At 49.3% G+C, this 17050-nt stretch overlaps 1 protein-coding gene across 1 annotated transcript; it reads right to left on the reverse strand.

The window, feature by feature from the left end:
* Nucleotides 1-247: 247 nt before the first annotated feature.
* RSL1D1 (ribosomal L1 domain containing 1) lies at nt 248-12011 on the reverse strand. The gene is made up of 9 exons (XM_049768557.1): nt 11913-12011; nt 10273-10418; nt 5675-5813; nt 4227-4375; nt 4053-4154; nt 3117-3210; nt 2787-2909; nt 1821-2111; nt 248-619 (listed from the first exon to the last, which is right to left on the reverse strand). Exons 1-9 carry the CDS (start codon nt 11985-11987, stop codon nt 305-307), a joined length of 1434 nt encoding a protein of 477 aa, XP_049624514.1. The 5' UTR covers nt 11988-12011; the 3' UTR covers nt 248-304.
* Nucleotides 12012-17050: the final 5039 nt, after the last annotated feature.

Below are 17050 nucleotides of genomic sequence, written 5' to 3' on the forward strand. Positions count from 1 at the left end.
AATGGGAGGACAACAGGGCGCAGAACCTGGAAAGTCTCAGAAGCAAAGCCCCGAAGTGGGGCCTGAGTGATGGTGCAACGGGGAGGGCTTTGCTTTGCACACGGCCAAGCCAGGTTTGATTGCCAGCAATCCATAGGGTCCCGAGCCCTGCCAGGATGATTCCTGAGTGCAAAGCCAAGAGTATTTAACCCGAGAACCACCGGGTGTGCCAACCCCCCCCACCCAAAAAAAACCTAAAAACAAAAGCAAAGCTCCCAAAACTACATTTAATATAGAAAAATACACAACTGCACACACAATGACTTCAGCTAGAAGGGGGCACTTTCAGTTTGTTCGGCCGGCGTTTGGGGGTCTGGGGGGCTTTGGGTGAAGCCTTAGCAGTGGTAAAGAACTTGGCCTCTGGCTTTTTGGGAGTCTGTTGTCTTGGGTCTTTTTTGCCCACGGAAGGGTTCTTCTCTTTCTCTGGCTCCTTCATTCTTAGCTTCTTCTCGGAGCCTTGACCTGGGGTGGTGGGCTTAGGACCTATTGGGGTCCCTGAAGTGGGGGGCGCCTTCCTCTTCTTCCCGACAGGAGTCTTGGCTGCAATAGGAGTGGGTTTCCCTGCAGGAGGCTTCTGCACCTAATGGGAGAAAAGTCAAAGTAGAGAGGGGGAAAAATGGCCTCAACGACCTTCTCAAAAGGCACGAAACTCCACTAGCGACCAGGGAGGGGTATCAGCAAGCCAATCAGAGGGAAACCCCAACTTCTAGGAGTACCCTACCGGGCACAGGGCAGGACCAAAACACATCACTCCTGGTGGTGCTAAGGAATAAACCCCAGCTCTGATCGCCCCATACTCCATATGGGCTCCCAAGCCCTGCCAAAGCAACAACCGAATCATTAAAATAGGAAGCTTTTTTTTGAGGGACAGAGAAGACATGGGTTAAGGCCAGTTAGGTTAAGACCCTGGTCTAGCCCGATGCAAACCTGGGTTCCATACCAGGAACCACCTAAGGGCCCAACACATTGCCAGGTCACTCTCAGGTCTGCTCGAAACCAATCAGGTAGCAGATCTCAGAAGGAAACAAGGAACAAGTAAAAATCTCTCCTTCCCGGGGCTGCTTCTGGTTGTGTTGATCCCTCATGGAAAGACAGGGCAAAACACATCACAGGCCAGCATTCATGCCATTGACTTTTTTTTTTTGTTTTTGGGTCACACCCGGCAGTGCTCAGGGATTACTCCTGGCTGTCTGCTCAGAAATAGCTCCTGGCAGGCACAGGGGACCATATGGGACACCGGGATTTCAACCTTAGGTTCTGGATTGGCTGCTTGCAACGCAAACACGGCTGTGCTATCTCTCCGGGCCTGCCATTGACTTTTTTTGGGGGGCGGTGGCGGGGTTTGGGCCACACCTAGTGATGCTCAGGGGTTACTCCTGGCTATGTGCCCATAAATTGCTCCTGGCTTGGATCATGTGGGATGCCGGGGGATCAAATCACGGTCCGTCCTAGGCTAGCACAAGCAAGGCAGAGACGCCTTAGTGCTTGCGCCACCGCTCCGGCCCCAAGGTTTTATATTTTGGTTATACCGGGTAATGCTCAGGGGTTACTCCTGGCAGTGCTCAGAGGACCTGACCCTACGGGATGCTGGGGATGTAACCTGGGTCAGTCACATGCAAGGCAAAAATCCTCCTCACTGAACTCTCTTCTGGCCCGGCTTTTGCCTTCTCTCCTACCCTTCCACCCCCCCCCCCCCCGCTTCTCAATCTCACAAACCGGGCTCTACTGGAGCAGCTGCCACACCCCACCCCACGGCACATCTGAAGCCCATGCCAAGGTACCTGGACACTGGCTGCGCCAGGGGTAGCTCCTATGGGCACCAGCGTCGGGATCTCATCTTCAGACACGTCCTGCCCGCCCTGAGGCTGGGGCTTGGCTTTGCTCGGCTTTTTCTTCTTTGCCGAGGTCTCTGCCTTCTGGGGTCCTGGGGTGGTCAGCAGAGCAGCGCTGGTTTTGGGGGCCTCTTCCTTCTGGACGGGGCTCGAGGCCACCTTGGTTGCCACCTTCAGCTGCTTCCGGCGCTTCTTCTCCCGTCTTTTGATGATCTTTGCTTTTTTCTTTTGTTTTAATTCCTACCCAGCCCCCCGAAATAAAGTTGAGGTTAGGAGGCTGGTGCTGATGAAGAAAATAGTGTGGGGTTCCACCCCTAGAATTCTGCTAATTCCAATGTTCCCTGAGAAACCCTGGCCTGAAGGGACAACTAACAGTTAATAGCAATAACCCCGCCCCTAGCAGCACCGGAAAATCAAAACTTGAACTTGTCTGTTTGCTGAGGATCAAGAACAGTGAAGGAGGGCCCGGAGAGATAGCACAGCGGCGTTTGCCTTACAAGCAGCCGATCCAGGACCAAAGGTGGTTGGTTCGAGTCCCGGTGTCCCACATGGTCCCCCGTGCCTGCCAGGAGCTATTTCTGAGCAGACAGCCAGGAGGAACCCCTGAGCACCGCCAGGGGTGGCCCAAAAACAAAACAAAACAAAAAAAAAGAACAGTGAAGGAAGGACAGAGACATCATCCAGCGGTGGGATCTCCAGATTCAGATTCACTCTACACATGATTCTATTGTGCTAATCCAGAAAGAGGCACCCTGGATTCTTTTACTTTTGTTCTGTTTTGAGGCCACACTCGGTGCCGCTCAGGAATCATGCCTGGCAGGCTTGGGGGATCTTCTGGGATGCCGGAGATCAAACCTGGATCAGCCGCATAGAACGCAAACACCCTCCCCACTGTGCTCTGGCCCCCCAACTCACATTTTTCTTCTGTCGCAGAGCCTGCAGCTCTGCGTCATCCTGGATGCTGACAAAGGAAGAAAAGATGGGCAAGGAGGCCGACTTCTCTGTCTTCAAGTACAGTAGCTTCACGCTCTCCCACTTCTGAAAAAGCAGAGAGATAGAGAGGGTCACCCACCGCACTGCAGTATGCAGTGCTTCCCAGGCCACCCAGATGAAGTGGTGGCCTCTCGGGGCCTTGTGGGCCAAACATCTGAGAAAGGAGCATACAGGAGGCCCAGGTCTCTGGCCCGGCTGGGTTTGGACCACAAGTGACCACAGCCCCCACCCTTGCCCGCCTTGGCAGTGTACCTCTGGCAGTCTCTGTGCCAGTGCGTCGGCGACAGCCAGGACGTTCTCCACCACGCAACGCGATGCCATCCCCGTGTGGCCTACGCGAATGGTACTACAAAGGAACAAGGGCCACAAGAGGCCTATCAGACTGCACCCCACCTAGGCACACTGGGGAGACTGCCACCCCTTCTCTTTGGACAAGGAGCCCCGTGAAAGCTCAGCACAGGCAGGAAGGTCAAGGCATGGGAGAAATAGAAAAACACAAATCCCAGGCTGAGAGAGAGTTCAAAGGGCCAAGAACAGGACTGGTGTGCACGTGTCCCCAGGTTTAAGCCCAGCCTTGTGGTTTGAAGCACTTAAGGATTCCCCTCCCTGCCTACCCACAAAAACCCCAGATCAATAACCACCCTCCTGAATCTTAGCACTGGTGTAAAGCAGGCAGGAAGCGTTTCCTTCACTTTAAGAAATAGAGTATCTCCCATGTTCCAGAAACACCTGTATCCCGAAATAAATTACACCAGAGGGGTGAGGGAACCCCTAAACCTGCATGAGGCAAGCCTCCCTCCCCGCTGTTCTGGAAGGATTTCCCCTCCACACCCAGTGCTGTTGTGCAGAACCTCTGCAAACAGACAACCCAAGCCCCCAAAGGAAGAGAGAACTCTAGGGCAGAGGAGACGAAAGTTAATTGTGGGAACACAGGCTGGGAACAGAAACTGGGAACCCCCTGAGAAAAGCGGGGTTGGGGGGTCTGCGCAGTGTCACAGACCTGTAGGCATACCCGGGCTTCATACGAAGTGGTGGTGGTGAATATGGGGGAGCAACGGAAGGGGTAAGAGGGACTTGGCAGAAGCTTCCAGGCCTCGCCCATGGACAGTGCTGGGCCCACATGTAAGAGGCGGATCTCAGTTCTGAACCATCCAACAGGACCCCAGCCCGGCTCTAGTGCCCGCAGACCTGCAGGAGCCGCTCTTGGTGATGTTGAGGACAGTGCCGCCCACACTCTGGCTGATTTCCCGCGACAGGTTCTTGGAAAGGAGGTTGATGCCGACCGGGAACCTACACGGACACATGGGCGCTCAGAATTCGTCCGTGGGGCACCCTCCCTCCCGTGCCAGGTCAGGCGCCTACTTCTTGCGGCTGTAGAAGTGCCTCCCTAGGTGCGTGGGCAGCAGCCGCTGGATACGGGCATCAGCCAGGAAGAAGTCGAAGCTGGCCAGGAGACGCCGCTTGGCCTCATAGGCTTTGTACTCGGTTTTCAGTGTCTGCATTGGGATGATCTAGGGCAGAGACAGAGCACATAACTTGGGAGTTCTCCCATACAGCCCTTGGCTGCCTGCTCCGGGCTTGCCAAGATGTGGTTTCTTTAGCAACGGGGCAACGTAAGGGGCACCAGGCAGGGAGATGTCTGGGAAGAACCCAACATGGACAGGGCAAAGGTGAACCCTCAGATGCCTGGCAATGCAGAGCAGCTCAGCATTACTCACAAGCCAAGGAAGTAAGGCAAGGCTCACTTAAGAGAATAAAGGTAAAGGTAAAGAAAGTGGGGCCCTAGAAATGTTAGCTATAGTGGAGTTGTAGTATTTATTCAACTTCTTTTTTGGGGGACGGGGGCGCCACATTCATTGATGCTCAGAGGTTAATACTGGCTCTGCGATCAGCAATCACTCCCAGTGGGCTTTGAAGACCATATGGGTTGCTGGGATTGAACCCGGGCCTACCACATGCAGGCAAATACCCTGCCTGCTACGCTATTACTTCAGAGCAATTCTTTTTGTTTGTTTTTGGGTCACACCCTGCAGGGCTCTGGAGTTACTCCTGGCTCTGCACTCAGAAATTGCTCCTGGCAGGCTTGGGTGACTATATGGGATGCTGGGATTTGAATCACCATCCGTCCTTGGTCTGCTGCGTGCAAGGCAAACGCCCCCCCCCCCCGTGCTATTTTTCCAGCCCCTCCAGAGAGATTCTTTCATTTTGTTTTGGGTTAAACTTGGTAGTGCTCATGGATCACTCACCAAGAGTTTGGGGGGGGCCGGGTAGGTGGCGCTGGAGGTAAGGTGTCTGCCTTGCAAGCGCTAGCCAAGGAAGGACCTCGGTTCGATCCCCCGGCGTCCCATATGGTCCACCCAAGCCAGGGGCGATTTCTGAGCACATAGCCAGGAGTAACCCCTGAGCGTCAAACGGGTGTGGCCCAAAAACCAAAAAAAAAAAAACAAAAAAACAAAAACAAAAAAAAAAAAACAAAAAAACAAAAAAAACCAAGAGTTTGGGGGACCATCAGGGATACAGGGGATCAAGGCAAACATCCTACTCACTGTCCTATTACTTTTTTTTTTTTAAGCTTTTGGGCCACATCTGGCAGTGCTTCGGGATTACTCTTGGCTCTGCACTCAAAAATCGTTTCTGGCAGGCTTGGGGGTTCATATGGGATGCCAGGGATCCAACCCAGGTCCATCCTGGGTCATCTGCATGCAAGGCAAACACTCTACTGCTGTTCTATCACTCCGGTTCCTGTCCTATCACTTTGTCCCCTGAATTCCATCTTGTCTTTGTCCTGAAGACATTACCCAGCTCCCCACCTGTGAAACAGTCTTAATTCCGTGCTTGCTCAAGAGGTTCTTATAAAAATTTTCTGTCTTCTCAGCAGTTGAATCGCGTTCATCCTTGGTGAACAGACACACTTCTGCTAAATCGGTTCGAATACCATGGGGCAAGGGTCTGCCAGAGAAAGAAAGGGAAAATGCATTAGACATGTACGACATACTGCTAACACAGTGCACAGAATAAAGTCACCGGCACCCCTGTAAAAGTTGTGCAATCTAAGAAAATACGCTTACATGGGGTGGAGACTGAACCGGGTTTTCTTTTTATTTGTTTTTGGGTCACACCCGTCCGCCCTCAGCTGTTATTCTCGGCTCTACTCAGAAATCACACTTGGGGGCCAGTGAGGTGGCACTAGAGGTAAGGTGTCTGCCTTGCAAGCGCTAGCCAAGGAAGGACCACCGTTTGATCCCCCGGCGTCCCATATGTTCCCCCAAGCCAGGGGCAATTTCCGAGCGCTTAGTCAGGAGTAACCCCTGAGCATCAAATGGGTATGGCCCAGAAAACAAAACAAAAAAGAAATCACACTTGGCAGGCTGGGGGACCACATGGGATTCGAACCACCGTTCTTCTGCATGCAAGGCAAGCGCCTTACCTCTATGCTATCTCTCTAGCTCCCCTGAACTGGAGTTTTTCTGTTTTTAGTTTGGGCCTCTATCTGGTGATGCTTGGGGATACTCCTGGCTCTGTACTCCAGTGAGGTAGGCAAGTACCTTAGACACCATCCTATATACCTTGGGACAAGGTTGGCTGACATGGAAATAAAATAGATTTCATAAAAATATTAAAGTTGTCTAGTCTCTCTTGCTTTGTTCTTTCAAAAGCCAAGCACTGGATTGAATATAACTGCTTAGTACAGCCACCCTTCAAGTCTGAGTCAATGAACTGTCTAGAAAACCTTTAGCACATCCGAATTCCTCTAATTTCCCAAGGTCCATTCCACCTTTCTCCTAAACCTGGGACCCGCCAGCTGAATGGGGGTTGCGGAGCCACGTGGGCTGGGATGGCAGAGAGAAATCCTTCACCATCCAGGTCCATCCAGCTCCATTATTTATTATGTAATTCTACATCTGGCGTTCCGAACTCTGACCTGAATCCTGGACCCAAGAAAACAGCGAATATGGTGAGATTTCTGCTCTTCTGTTTGATTTTGGCTCTTTTCAGATGGAGTCAGCCCAAAGGGTTTGGCCATGTGAAGCCATGTTCAAAGATGGCCGCGACCCCTTCTAGGGGCAAAAATATCAGTGAAACAGGGGAGTTGAAAACTTGTATCACTCCCATCCAAGGCCCAGGACTGAAACTTTGTTACAATAAACAAAAACCTCGGGGCCGGGCGGTGGCGCTGGAGGTAAGGTGCCTGCCTTACCTGCGCTAGCCTAGGAGACGGACCGCGGTTCGATCCCCCGGCGTCCCATATGGCCCCCCAAGCCAGGAGCGACTTCTGAGCGCATAGCCAGGAGTAACCCCTGAGCGTTACCGGGTGTGGCCCAAAAAACAAAAAAAAAAAAAAAAAACAAAAAAAAAAACAAAAAAAAAAAAAAAACAAAAACCTCGGCCTCCTCAAAGACTGATTAAAAGCCTAGATTGGAAACGAAGGAGAAAAAAGACTATATTGAAAGTGGACTGATTTTCTCAGAATGACCTTCGGCTTGAATTTGGATTTCGACTTTGAAAATTTCGGACAGGACTTTTAAAATTCTGAACATCCAGATGCGCCCTGCAAAGCAGCGGCCAAAACGATCAGCAGAAAATGCCCGTTCTGCAGGCAGCTACGATCAGCAGAGAACGTGAGCCCTGGAAAAGTTCCTATCAGCCCAGAAGCGGCAACGCCTGGGGCTCGGCTCAGCTCTGCTCCAGAAAAGCGGCAAGCCTGAAATCCACCCTCCAAATCAGAAAGGTGAAACAGCAGGATCTGACCAGCTGCCAACCTGGAACCACATGGTCAACAACAGCTCGAGCAAACCGTCTGTAGGGCCTGGAACTATGAAAGTAAACCACGTGGTGAAATCAGCGTAGGACAAACCAGCATCTGAACTTAAGGTTTTAGGTATAGGAACTAAGCGGGTAGTCATATATTTTACTCATAGTTGGTAATGGGATAAGTTTTAGTTAGTTAGTGGTTTAAAAAAAAAATAGGAGTATTAGCAGTTTAGCCCATTTAAAGATCTGATTTCTAATCGCCTGCATCTTTGTCTTAATAAGTCATTTTCTTTATAATTTAAATGTGTTGTTTTCCATAGTTAATATTTTCAGTTGCAAAATGTTTTACTGTGTGTATTTTAATGTACTTAGCCTGTTTTTAAAATTTATGTTATGCATTTATGCTTTAGTACTTGTGTGTAGAGAAGGTTAATAGGAACAGAAAGTTCCCCCAATATAGTTTAAAAGTATAGTAACATGAAAGTTCTGGAATAGTGCTTGGTAGAAAAGCATTAAGAGAATTTTAAGTTACAGGTGTATAGTATATTTTGCAGAAATGTTGTTTTTGAAAAAGGGCTGGTATATTAATTTTCACTTTATTACGTTGCTGCTTAAAAATATTAACCCACCTTTGGCTAAAGGTGGAGTCAGAATTACAAAAGGGTCTTTATATTTCAGAAAAGGGGAAAATGTAACTCCACCCTGGATTTAGGTGTACCTATCTGAGACCCGCCCATTTCTGGGAGGGGTCTTGGAATAGGTAGATAAACCTTTGAGCCAGGGGATTAGCCCCGTTTGCCCTGCTGGGCTCTCTGGCTTTTGGGTCTCTGCGTTCTGGTCTTTGACCAGCATGGAGCCCACAGGGAGATGGCTGAAAGGATTTAAGATGCAGGGCCAAGAATAACTAGTGCTTGAAAGGTTATGATAGAAACCACACATGTGGTGGATAGGGATGAATAAAGCTGATGCTTCCTGATGCCTGTTTCTGGATGAGTGATTCTGCCGTTCACCTAACCTGGGACCCGCCAGCTGAATGGGGGGTTGCGGAGCCACGTGGCCTGGGGTGGCAGAGAGAAATCCATCACCATCCTTCAACATCCTTCTCCATCCTTAATTATTTAATGCTACACATTCCATGTTAAGATTTTGATCTCTTCCTAGGGATATACCCTAGGAACACAAGAATACAATACTAAAACCCCTTCCTCACACCTATATTTATTGCAGCACTATTCACAAAAGCCAGGCTCTGGAAACAACCAAGATGCCCTTCAACAGACAAATGGCTAAAGAAACTGTGGTACATATACACAATGGAATATTATGAAGCCGTCAGGAGAGATGAAGTCATGAAATTTTCCTATACATGGAATCTATCATGCTGAGTGAAATAAGTCGGAGGGAGAGAGAGAGACGCAGAATAGTCTCACTCATCTATGCGTTTTAAGAAAAATAAAAGTCGGGCCGGAGAGATAGCACAGCAGCGTTTGGTTCGAATCCCGGTGTCCCATATGGTCCCCCGTGCCTACCAGGAGCTATTTCTGAGCAGACAGCCAGGAGTAACCCCTGAGCACCGCCGGGTGTGGTCCAAAAACTAAAAAAAAAAAAAAAAAAAAAAAAAAAAAAAAAAAGTCATTTTTGCAACAATCCTGAGACAATGAGAGGAGGGCTGAAACTTCCAGCCCACTTCATGAAGCTCACCACAAAGAGTGGTGAGTGCAGTTATAGAAATAACTACACTGGGGGGCCGGGCGGTGGCGCAAGAGGTAAGGTGCCTGCCTTGCCTGCACTAGCCTTGGACGGACCACAGTTCGATCCCCCGGCATCCCATATGGTCCCCCAAGCCAGGAGCAACTTCTGAGCGCATAGCCAGGAGTAACCCCTGAGCATCACCGGGTGTGGCCCAAAAACCAAAAGAAAAAAAAAAAAAAGAAATAACTACACTGAGAACTACCATAACCATGTGAATGAATAAGGGAACTGGAAAGCCTGTCTAGAGTACAGGTGGGGGTGGGGTGGGATGGAGGGAGATTTGGGACACTGGTGGTGGGAATGTTGCACTGGTGAAGGGGGGTGTTCTTTACATGACTGAAACCTAATCACAATCATATTTGTAATCAAGATGCTTAAATAAAGATATTATAAATTAAAAAAAAAGATTTTGATCTCTGAAGAGGCATGGTCTTTTTTTTGGGGGGGGGGGGCCCACACCCGGTGATGCTCAGGGGTTACTTCTGGCTATGTGCTCAGAAATCGCTCCTGGCTTGTCTATGGCCACATCACCCCGAACATGCCAGATCTCGTCTGAACTTGGAAGCTAAGCAGGGTCGGGCTTAGTTAGTACTTGGATGGGATAAATTGCTCCTAGCTTGGGGGACCATCTGGGACGCTGGGTGATCGAATCCCAGTCCATCCTAGGTCAGCGCATGCAAGGCAAATACCTTCCTGCTTATGCCACAACTCTGGCCCAGGGGGTGGTTGTTTTTTTTTAATAACTGAAACCCAACTACAAACGTTAGTCGTCATGGTGCTTAAATAAAGTTATTGTGTATATAAAATAAGATTTTGATTTCTGTAAAGACCCTGTTAGAAACAGTGAGAAGAGTCACACAGAGATATCAAGCAGAAAACAGAAAGGTGGGAAACGAGGACTTACAGTCTGGCCTTCAGTGATACGCTGGGGATCTTCCACAGTACCACCATTAAGAAGACAGTGTCATTGTCGTTCAGAAGTGATCCCTTTACCTTTGTGTTCTTCCGTTTTTTTGAATTAGCCAGCAAAGCTTCCACGGCTTTTGTAATCTGCAAATCAGAAACAAGTTAAAACCTGCATTTTCCCATTTCCTAGTCAGACTGATTTTTGACTTCTCCGTGGCGGGCAATTAGGGCCAGAGCAGGAGGTGCTCAGGAGGCCCATCCAGCCAGCACAGCCTCATCCAAGCCAGGTGCCTGACCTCCTTTAACTCCGACCTTCAAATTGTGTTAACAGGCAACCTCCAGTCTTTTTTTGTTTGTGTGTTTTGGGCTCACACCCGGTGGTTGCTCAGGGGTTCCTCCTGGCTCTGCGCTCAGAAATAGCTCCTGGCAGACTCAGGGGATCACATGGGATTCGAACCACCATCCTTCCTGGATCGGCTGCTTGCAAGGCAAACGCCCTTCCTACCTACTGTGGTCTCTCTCCTACAGTTTTATTCATCTACCAGAATCCTATGAGGTGTCATAGCAGAAAAGGTGCACCAGGGTTGGTCTTCCTTAGACCCTAGGCCGCAAAGCCACGAGGCGGTATTCCAGCCCTTGAAAACTGACCAGATGGGAGCTGGAGAGCTAGCATGGAGGGTAGGGCGTTTGCCTTGCAAACAGAAGGACGATGGTTCGAATCCCAGCATCCCATAGGGTCCCCCTTGAGCCTGCCAGGATCGATTTCCGAGCATAGAGCCAGGAGGAACCCCTGAGCGCAGCCGGTGTGACCCAAAAACAAAAGAAAAACACAATTATCAGGGAGTTTAACAGTTCATCTATTAGATATCCCGCTATTTAACAAACCAGCTAAGAGTTCAGGGAGGCCTGTGACAGTGTCCTAAAGACTTGGCCGGACTTACACGCAGCACATGATGATCAAGTTAAAAAATCGGTTGCTAAAATCGGTTATACAAACTTAAGTTTATTCTTTTTTTTTTTTTTTTTTTTTGGTTTTTGGGTCACACCTGGCAGTGCTCAGGGGTTATTCCTGGCTCCAGGCTCAGAAATTGCTCCTGGCAGGCACAGGGGACCATATGGGGCGCCGGGATTCGAACCGATGACCTCCTGCATGAAAGGCAAACGCCTTACCTCCATGCTATCTCTCCTGCCCCTTAAGTTTATTCTTGCATAAAAAGGCAATTTTGTCCCTTAAAGTACTTTAAATCAGACTCGGGGCCGGAGAGCTAGCACGGAGGGAGGGCGTTGGCTTTGCATGTAGAAGGACGGTGGTGGTTCCAGTCCCATGTGCATCCCATGTGGTCCCCGAGCCTGCCAGGGGCGATTTCTGAGTGCAGAGCCAGGAGGAACCCCTGAGCGCTGCAGGGTGGGACCCCAACACCAAAAATAAATAAAACAAAATAAAAACCCTGCCCGGGCGCCAGGCCAGGCCTCCTGCAGAAGCCCAGGACGTGCAACAACTCATCAACCTGCACGTCCCGGCCTGGTCCCCGGGCTAAGCCGCGCATCACCCGCATGGGCCCCAACGACTCCGGGGCGTCCCCCCCACTCCGCTCCCGAACCCCAATCCTCCGGGGCTCGCCCGCCCCCCCCCCCCACCTGCTCTTCGTCCAGCTGGTTCATCGCGGCCTGCTGCGCCACGGCCGACGCGGGCGATGAAGCGGACGCGTCCATTGCTCCCACCGCGTGCGTGCGCTGGAACGTCCGGAAGTTCCGGACGGGATCTCCCAGCTCTCGCGAGAGCCGGACGCGACGCCGGAAGAAGATAGGCGGACTGTCCCTTACGTCACTTCCATCCAGAGGGCGGTGGTGTGTCTGGCCCTCGCGGATTGGTGCGCGAGAGCGAGGCGAGCCGTGGCCCCGCCCACAAGATGGCGCCGCCCTGTGAGTGAGTGTCTCGCACGGTCTGGCTGGTCTGCGGGTGAGATGGGGCGGGCGCCCCGGGTGGTTGAGTTAGGGTGAGGGCGGCGGGGAAGTTGTTATTTATGATCTAAATAAGTATATTATAAGTTATATTATGAATTATATCTACTACATATTATGAGTTATATATTATGTTATGAATTCTATCTATTATATATTATGCATTCTTTATCTAAATATTATGCATAAGTTGTATTATGAATTATATGTTATATATTATGAATTATATTAGGAATCATATTTGTTATGTATTATGAATTATATTATGAATATTATAGTATGAATAAATGATCATTCATTATTATTCACCCAGGGACCCGTGAAACCCACCTTCAGGGATACTGCACCCTGCCCTGTTGATCTCTTCACAGGGGTGTTGTTGGGAACCCGAACCAGGAGCCAACGCTGGACTGTTGACTTTCTTCGGGTCCTTCAGGAGGCGACAGGTGATAGCATGGCCAAGCATCTCTCACCCACCCACTCCACCTTCCCCCATTGACTTGTTTGTCCCAGAATCTCACAGATTTAGGCAAAGGCAGATTGAAGAAAGTTTGGGTCATTCCCCTTCCCTTTGCAGATGGCTGCATTTCTATGTAAGCAGTTTATTCAAACAGTCCTTTATTCAGATAGTAGCCTTGGGCTGGCCATCACTTTCTAGAGAGAAGCAATTGTTTGTTTTTGGTGGACATTCTGGATGGTGCTTGTCTCTGCAAGAAATTTTCAGCTGAGGCCGGAGAGATAGCATGGAGGTAAGGCATTTGCCTTTCATGCAGAAGGACGGTGGTTCGAATCCTGGCATCCCATATGGTCCCCCGTGCCTGCCAGGAGTGATTCCTGAGCGTGGAGCCAGGAATGACTCCTGAGCACTGCCGGGTGTGACCCAAAAACCAAAAACAAAAAAAAAAAAAAGAAATTTTTAGCTCTGAAAATCTTTGATAGAATCTTTTCTTGTCAGTTGTCTTTAGAAATGCTGCTGTCGGGCCCAGAGAGATAGCACAGCGGCGTTTGCCTTGCAAACAGCCGATCCAGGACCAAAGGTGGTTGGTTCGAATCCCGGTGTCCCATATGGTCCCCCGTGCCTGCCAGGAGCGATTTCTGAGCAGACAGCCAGGAGTAACCCCTGAGCACTGCCGGGTGTGGCCCAAAAACAAAAACAAAAAAAAAAAGAAATGCTGCTGTCCTATTATTATTATCAAAGCTGGGGGAGCACAGGAGCATATCCGAGCTGATTCCTGGCACTGTGCTCAGGGATCATTCCTTGCAGGGCAACAGGGACCATATGGAGTTTGGGGATTCTGTAAGACAGGAGTCCTCAAACTTTTTAAACAGGGGGCCAGTTCACTGTCCTTCAGACTGTTGGAGGGCCAAAAATTATGAACAAATTTCTATGCACACTGCATATATCTTATTTAGAAGTGAAGAAACAAAATGGGAATAAAAACAATATGGGGCCCTCGGGCCGTAGTTTGAAGACCCCTGCTATAAGACAAGTTCTTACACTGCTGCACCATTGTTTTGGTCCCCTCGTTGACATTTTTTTGGGGGGAGGGCCAATATCCGGTGATGTTCAGGGGTTACTCCTGGCTATCCGCTCAGAAATTGCTTCTGTCTCGGGGAACCATATGGGATGCCAGGGATTGAACCTAGGTCCATCCTGGGTCAGCTGCATGCAAGGCAAATTACTGTGCCATCACTTGCCCACTTCGTTGACTGTTTTGTTTTGTTTTTTGGGTCATACCCGCAGTGCTCAGGGGTTACTCCTGACTCTTTGCTCAGAAATTGCTCCTGGCATGCTCAGGAGACCATATGGGATGCCGGGATTTGAACCTCTATCCTTCTGCATATAAGGCAAACACCTTACCTCCATGCTATCTCTCCGGCCCCATTCGTTGACATTTTTAATGATGCTTGGAAGCGTGAATTTACCACTACACAAAGAAGAATCCTAATGAAAATAAAGTATTTCATGCCAAAGGGGAATCAAAGAATGACAATGTAGTCACAAGGTTATTATATATTAGAATGAACTAGGAAAACACAAAATGGACTAGTCTCCAAATATGGTGTGATGTCCTTAAAGACAAATGTTATTAATAGAGTGAACAAATATTATAGATAGCTACAGCTGAATAGGGGAGCCAGATTGCATATGGGCACTCTGCACGGAATTTTTTTTGGAGGGGATTGGGTCACACCTGGCAGCGCTCAGGGGTTACTCCTGGCTCTATGCTCAGAAATCGCTCCTGGCAGACTTGGGGGACCATATGGGATGCTGGGATTCGAACCACCATCCTTCTGCATGCAAGGCAAAGCCCTACACCTCCATGCTATCTCTCCGGCCCAGGAAAATTTTTTTTTTTTTGGGTCACACTCAGCGATGCTCAGGTGTTATTCCTCTGACTCTGAGCTCAGAAATCACTTCTGGGGCCAGAGCAAGAGCACAGTGGTAGGACGTTTGCCATGCATATGGCCAACACAGGATGGACCCCGATTCAATTCCCAGTATCCCATATGGTTCCCTGAACCTGTCAGGAGTGATTTCTGAATGTAGAGCCAGGAGTAACCCTTGAGCGCCACCGAGTGTGACCCCCAAAAATAAATGAAATCCTCCTGGCAGTGTTAAGAGGAGACCATATGAGATGCCAGGGATTTGGGCCTCTTACAAGGTAAGCCCTTTACTTGCTGTGCTTTCTATTTGGCCTTGGAGTCTATTTCATTATTTTTTGGGGGGCATACCCAGCAGAGCTCAGGGGTTCCTCCTGGTTCTACACTAAAAAATCGCTCCTGGCAGGCTCGGGGGACCATATGGGATGCCGGGATTCAAACCACTGTCCTTCTGCATGCAAGGCAAATACACTACCTCCATGCTATCTCTCTGGCCCTATTCGTTATTATTTGACCATCACTTACCTGAGGTTAGAAGATACATCATTCTGAGCTATAAAGCTACAGCACCCAAGACATTGAGTGTTCACCTTAAGTGCCTCCTTGGAAAGACTTTTGTCATCACATATGTAGTTTGATGCTCAAACATGTTTGAGCTAATTGTGTCGACCATTTGCTAGCAAAGTTTGGAAACCTAGTGATTTCAGAAGAAATTGTGGGTAATTACAGAGAAATGTCACCACAAGGCATTAATTTTCAAGTCTTGCACAAACCCCTGCTTTGATAGCAAGTTTGCTCAAAAGATTTCGGGGGTGGGCCCGGAGAGATAGCACAGCGGTGTTTGCCTTGCAAGCAGCCGATCCAGGACCAAAGGTGGTTGGTTCAAATCCCGGTGTCCCACATGGTCCCCCGTGCCTGCCAGGAGCTATTTCTGAGCAGACAGCCAGGAGTAACCCCTGAGCACTGCCGGGTGTGGCCCAAAAAACCCAAACCCCCCCCCAAAAAAAAAAAAAGATTTCGGGGAGGAGTAGAGTTTGGACCACACCTCAGAAGTGCTTAAATCTTATTTCTGGCTCTGCTCAGGGATGGCTCCAGGCAGGGCTTGGGGGACTATATGGTTCTGGGGACCAAACCCAAGTTGGGTACATACAATGCAAACACCCTACCTACTGTATTTTCTCTCTGGCCCCAAAGTTTTTTTTTTTTCTTTTGGGTCATACCCAGCTGGGCTCAGGGGTTACTCCTGGCTCTGCGCTCAGAATTTGTTCCTGGCAAGCATGGAGGACCATATAGGATGACAGGATTCGAACCACCATTTGTCCTAGATGGGCCACATGCAAGGCAAACGCCCTACTGCTGTGCTCTTTCTCCGACCCATCTAGCCCCAAAATTTTAACCTAAAGATTAATACTTACAGGATGTATTAAGCAATATTTTCCTTCTGGAGATAGTTAAAGCAAATCATTCTAGTTTTATCACTAATACTAAATTATTAATGTTAATTATTAATAACAAGCTGGGTAGAAAGGGATGTTTTGCTGCCATTCCAAGGACTGTTTGGTTTTCTTTAATAAATGAAACAAGACAGCTTTGTTTTGGGCCACACCTAGTGGAGTTCAGATTACTGGTTCTGCAATCAGGAATCACTTTTTTTTGTTTTTGTTTTTGGGCCACACCCGGTGACGCTCAGGGGTTACTCCTGGCTATACGCTCAGAAGTTGCCCCTGGCTTGGGGGACGCCGGGGGATCGAACCGCGGTCTGTCCAAGGCTAGCGCAGGCAAGGCAGGCACCTTACCTCTAGCGCCACCGCCCAGCCCCCAGGAATCACTCTTTTTTTTTTTTTTTTTTTTTTTTTGGTTTTTGGGCCACACCCGGTAACGCTCAGGGGTTACTCCTGGCTATGCGCTCAGAAGTCGCTCCTGGCTTGGGGGACCATATGGGACGCCGGGGGATCGAACCGCGGTCCGTCTCCTAGGCTAGCGCAGATAAGGCAGGCACCTTACCTCCAGCGCCACCGCCCGGCCCCCAGGAATCACTCTTGACAGTGCTTGGGGGACCATATAGGATGCTAGGGATCGAACCTGAGTTGACCATGTGCAAGGCAAGCACCCTACCTACTGGCCCTAAAACAAAGTAGCTTCTATTCAGTGAGACTTAGAAAGATGTGAGTAGAGAAAGGAAATTCCTGTTCAAGAAGAAAACAGAAATAGCTTAGATGAAATCCTAGTCCTGATAGGGTCACTGCTGCTAGCTAGATGTTCATTTACAACCAAGACCACAATTATTCTGAAGCTTCCAAGAGCTGTTAGAGGCTGGTATGACACGTCATCCCTATATAGGCATAGGCCACATGGTTACACAGTACCTTGGAGCTCTGGGCAAAGGCTCAGCCACAGAGACATGAGCTAAGTACAGTTGGTTGTAAATA

This window comes from Suncus etruscus, chromosome 2 (genome assembly GCF_024139225.1).
Source record: "Suncus etruscus isolate mSunEtr1 chromosome 2, mSunEtr1.pri.cur, whole genome shotgun sequence".
Lineage (NCBI taxonomy): Eukaryota > Metazoa > Chordata > Mammalia > Eulipotyphla > Soricidae > Suncus > Suncus etruscus.

Coding starts and splice junctions, on each gene's coding strand:
- RSL1D1 (XM_049768557.1), bottom strand. CDS start 11,987: ATGGACGCGTCCGCTTCATCGCCCGCGTCGGCCGTGGCGCAGCAGGCC. Junction 2,910..3,116: donor TGGCACAGAGACTGCCAGAG/GTACACTGCCAA, acceptor CTGCTTTTTCAG/AAGTGGGAGAGCGTGAAGCT. Junction 2,112..2,786: donor CTCTGCGACAGAAGAAAAAT/GTGAGTTGGGGG, acceptor GGGGCTGGGTAG/GAATTAAAACAAAAGAAAAA.